The following is a 5,149-nucleotide window of genomic DNA, read 5'->3' on the forward strand; positions in this document are numbered from 1 at the left end:
TCTTCGTTTAGAACTCGGGGGTATTTATAGGGCAGTTTAGTGTTACCTGATGTACCTACCTACAGGAGCAGGATCGTACCTCTGATGGCGTTTGATATTGTCGTTGGCGTTGAAAGAAGAACCGAATTGCCGCAGGGCATGAGCGTGCCTTGGTCGCCGTTCTCCTCTGCCTCGGTCAAGCGATGAAATTGTTGTTTGAGAGTGGGTGACGTCGGCGCACGTCGCGTCGACACTATTGCCCTTTTTGGGCAGAGTGTCGTCTGGGTGTGGCTGACGTCATGGCGTGTCATGTCGCCATTATTACCCTCATCATATCCCCCCCTCGAAAGAAGCTATGCGTCGGTTGTTGCCATAGGGGGGAGTCCGAGGCATGGCTTCAGCCTCCGGTACCGTGGTAGTCTAAGGCGACATGAGGTCGAGCACGTCTCGGGCGGGCAGGCCGCGCAGAGGAGGTGGTCTCGGGTGACATGAGGCCGAGGAGCATGCCTCGGGCGGGTAGGCCGCGCCGAGGAGGTGGTCTCAATCGACATAAGGTCGAAGAGCACGTCTCGGGCGGGTAGGCCGCGCCGAGGAGGTGGTCCCGGGCGACATGAGGCGAGGAGCACGTCTCGAGTGGGCAGGCCGTGCCGAGGAGGTGGTCTCGGGCGACATGAGCCGAGGAGCACGTCTCGGGCGGGCAGGCCACGCCGAGGAGGTGGTCCCGGGCGACATGAGGCTGAGGAGCATGTCTCGGGCGGGCAGGCCGCTCCAAGGAGGTGGTCTCGGGCGACATGAGGCCGAGGAGCACGTCTCGGGCGGGCAAGCCACACCAAGGAGGTGGTCTCGGGCGACATGTGGCCGAGGAGCACGTCTCGGGCGGGCAGGCCGAGCCGAGGAGGTGGTCTCGGGCGACATGAGGCCAAGGAGCATGTCTCGGGCGAGCAGGCCGCACCGAGGAGGTGGTCCCGAGCGATATGAGGCCGAGGAGCACATCTCGGACGGGCAGGCCGTGCCGAGGAGGTGGTCTCGGGCGACATGAGCCGAGGAGCATGTCTCGGGCGGGCAGGCAGCGCCGAGGAGGTGGTCTCGGGTGACATGAGGCCGAGGAGCACGTCTCGGGTGGGCAGGCCGCGCCGAGGGGGTGGTCTCGGGCGACATGAGCCGAGGAGCACATCTCGGGTGGGCAGGCCACGCCGAGGAGGTGGTCTCGGGCGACATGGGGCCGAGGAGCGACTTCGTTTTGGTCCGGGACCGATCGCTCAGCCGTGCGCTGGCACGAGCGGCCAGGTTGTTTTCTTCCTAGGGAAGCTCAAGGGGCCATCTCTTTCGGGAGTCGCTGGCTTTCGAGGCTGATATGATTAGCGCCTCGCGGGCTGGCCACGCAGGTGTGGTCTCAAGCAATATGCGACCGAGGAGCACGACGCAGGCGGGCTGGCCGCGCATGTGTGGTCTCGGGGAGCATGGAGCCGAGGAGCTCGACGTAGGAGGGTTGGTCGCGCAGGTGTGGTCTCGGGGAGCATGGAGCCGAGGAGCACGACGCAGGCGGGCTGGCCGCACAGGTGTGGTCTCGGGGAGCATGGAGCCGAAGAGCTCGAGGTAGGCAGGCTGGTTGCGCAGGTGTGGTCTCGGGGAGCATGGAGCCGAGGAGCACGACGCAGGCAGGCTGGCCGCGCAGGTGTGGTCTCTGGGAGCATGGAGCCGAGGAGCATGACGCAAGCAGGCTGGCCGCGCAGGAGTGGTCACAGGGAGCATGGAGCCGAGGAACTCGATGTAGGCGGGCTGGCCGCGTAGGTGTAGTCTCAGTGAACATGGAGTCGAGGAGCACGACGTAGGCGAGCTGGCCGCGCAGGCGTTGTCTTGGGGAGCATGGAGCCGAGGAGCACGACGCAGGCGAGCTGGCCACGCAGGCGTGGTCTCGGGGAGCATGGAACCGAGGAGCACGACGCAGGCGGGCTGGCCACGCAGGTGTGGTCTCGGGAAACATGCGGCTGAGGATCATGACGCAGGCGGGCAGGCCGCGTAGGTGTGGTCTCGGGCAACATGCGGCCGAGGATCATGACGTAGGCGGGCAGGCCGCGCCAGTGTGGTCTCGGGCAACATGCGACCGAGGAGCACGATGCAAGCGGGCAAGCCGCGCAGGTGTAGTCTCGGGCAACATGCGGCGTCAGTGGCGCCATCATAGGCGTCCAGCGAAGGGAGCCGGAAGTGCGGTGGAATCACTTGATCTTGTATTTCGGGCGCGAACGAGGACCCTTGGTGTCCATCCGCCCCGAGCTCCCCCTTTGACCTATGAACCTCCTACTGTACTTCGTCGAGTCGTTGATTAACAAGGCGCAGCTGGGCTCGCAGGGTGTTTGTTGAGTCCGCAGATAGCGCCTCGGGCTCTGTGCGACTCACCGAATCTTCCGCCCCTCGGTTCCCGAGTTGGGCTGATCGGTTTCGAGGCGAAGTGGGGACCTCGGGAAGTGGTGCATGAGTCCGGGTTGGGGGCTCCCTCTGTTGCAAAGGCTAGGTCATATGCGGGGGCGTCGGATGGGAGACGAGCGGGATGATAGTTTGGACCACGCCCGTCAAAGCTCGGACTTGATGAGCGAGGTCATGAAAGGCTTCGGGAGATACAGGCGACGGGCCGGCGGGGACACCGTCGGGCGGTGATAAGCCTGGGTCGTTGAACAACTGCCAGTAGCACTCCGATGTTGTGGCGGGGCGTTCATCTTGGGGTTCATCACGCGGGGGATGTTCTTCCGGGGTGCTAACCGGATGCAACCCCACAGCTGCGGGTTCGTTAGAGTGGATCTACTGATCGCTCGACATTCGGAGGCCCTCCTTCTAGTGCCAAATCTGTTAGTGCAAACAACTTTATGCCGTGGCCTCGGGGCCTACACGGCTTGATTCGGGTCCGAATGGGCGGGGATCTTGTACGGCGCTCCTCGAGCCCGCCGGGGAGGTCGGGTGCGGTGTCCGATCAGGACGGTGTAGCCATCTCTTCTGGGCAGGAACTCCTCGCCTACGCATCCGTAGGGGACCTTGGTCCTCGCACCTGCACGAAGGTCTGGCCGAGGTGCTCGGCTCGACTCCTCCGACGATCAAGTTAGCAGATGCGGAGTGGAGTTTATTGTCTGTCTTCGTGTCCTCCCCCCCCCTCTTCGTTTAGAACTCGGGGGTATTTATAGGGCAGTTTAGTGTTACCTGATGTACCTACCTACAGGAGCAGGATCGTACCTCTGATGGCATTTGATATTGCCGTTGGCATTGAAAGAAGAACCGAATTGTCGCAGGGCATGAGCGTGCCTTGGTCGCCGTTCTCCTTTGCCTCGGTCAAGCGATGAAATTGTTGTTTGAGAGTGGGTGACGTCGGCGCACGTCGCGTCGACATTATTGCCCTTTTTGGGTAGAGTGTCGTCTGGGTGCGGCTGACGTCGTGGCGTGTCATGTCACCATTATTACCCTCATCAAATGTAATAAGAAATTAAAATAGAGAATAATAGTAATGAAGAGCAGAAAAAGAGTGCACACCAAATTTATAGTGGTTCGGACCTATGTCCACTCTTGATTCCTCTTCCGTTGAGGCCACCGACATTCACTTACGATCTTTTTTCTAATGGGTGAAGATCAACTACCTTTACAACTCTTTCTCCTTTTCACAGGCTCAAGAGAGAACCTTTACACCTCTCTATTACAAGTATTCCCTCACACTCTCTTAGAATAACCTTTAAGCATATAGAGGAGGGAATTCAACTTTCTAACAGGGTTTGCAACCTTTGAATCATAGAGTTTTATTCTACCTTTCATGCTATCTTAAGGAGGAAAGATTAGAGTATTTATAGACCCTAAATGACTTCAAAAATTAGAGCCAAGATACTGGCGGTACCACCACCTGCAGCACTGACATTGGGCGGTACCACCACCCAATCTGGTAGTACCACCGCATGACACAATCTTGGAGACTATGCCTTGGAGTCTGAGCCACTAATGGTTCTATTGCTTGGACTAGTGGTGCTATTGCTTGACCCAACTTTTGGGTCATTGAATGAGCCTTTCTCTTGGCCTAAAATAGCCCCATCTTAAGCCCAATAGGCCCTTAATTGAGTTAGCATGGTTATACCAAAAACTAACTCAATTACGACCTAACTATGACCAAGTAAGATATAACTGATTACAAGACTAGAATTCTATGTTATCAGGCATGTCGTTGGTTCATCTAGTGCTTCGTCCAACCCTTCGGTGCATCGTCCTCTCCTTCAGCGTATTGTCCAATCGGCATGTTGACCTCTCAACATCTGATCTCCTTGGCGTCATGTCTGATCCTTCGGTCCGATACCCAAACTCATGGCATGAAATCCTTATACTAGCATGTCGATCGATCCTCTAGCCAACGTCCAATCTTTTGACATATTCACTCCAACCCAATGTTCGATTCTTTCTACTTTAATTGATTTGCCTTTTCTTATCGTAGTTAGTCCTACATCACTCAAAATATAAATTAGATCGTAAACTCATTAACTGATTTCATTATCAAAATCCAAGATTCAATAATCTCCCCCTTTTTTATGATAACAACCAATTAATGATGGAGTTTAAACTAAACTCCTCCTATCAATATGCCATAATTTCAATCATAAATTATATGTAATACATCATATCATTACTTATATCATAAGTTCAAGTATTGCATCCAAACCATCATACATAATAAAATTTCATTATACCATGCATGATCTGTTAGCATAAAATCTATAATCATGCTATCTATAATGCAGAAAAACTTTTATGCCAAGATTGAAATCAAATAAATTGGATCTAACAATATTACGATGCGTACCTTTCTTGTTGTTCAAAAGAATAAACCTTATCTGATCTACAAGCGCTCCATCTTCGGATCTAAAATATCAATCTGCAAGGATCTGCAAAGAGAACTAGATCCTTCTCCTCTCTTCCTATCTTTTCATAGGACCACCTAGATTGATGGATTAGGGGATTAGGGGAGAGGGAGATTGAGAGAAAAACCTTAATCTCTCAATTGCTGAGATGCTACTCAGATGCACTCAGATACACACAGATGATACCCTTAGCCCCTAGATGTCCTATCTATTTATAGGCGAGAGCAGAGGGTCTAGGATAAGTTATTAGGAGAATTTCTCCCATCAAGGTTATCTCCTAAGGTATCCTA

At 54.7% G+C, this 5,149-nt stretch overlaps 1 protein-coding gene across 1 annotated transcript; it reads right to left on the bottom strand.

Moving 5' to 3' along the window:
- Positions 1 to 376: 376 nt before the first annotated feature.
- LOC135644161 (uncharacterized) lies at positions 377 to 1,030 on the bottom strand. Its single transcript, XM_065161625.1, has one exon. The coding sequence runs from the start codon at positions 1,028 to 1,030 to the stop codon at positions 377 to 379; it is 654 nt and encodes a 217-aa protein (XP_065017697.1).
- Between the last annotated feature and the right edge of the window lie 4,119 nt (positions 1,031 to 5,149).

The sequence above is a fragment of the Musa acuminata genome, chromosome BXJ3-8, assembly GCF_036884655.1.
Source record: "Musa acuminata AAA Group cultivar baxijiao chromosome BXJ3-8, Cavendish_Baxijiao_AAA, whole genome shotgun sequence".
In the NCBI taxonomy this organism is placed as follows: Eukaryota; Viridiplantae; Streptophyta; class Magnoliopsida; order Zingiberales; family Musaceae; genus Musa; species Musa acuminata.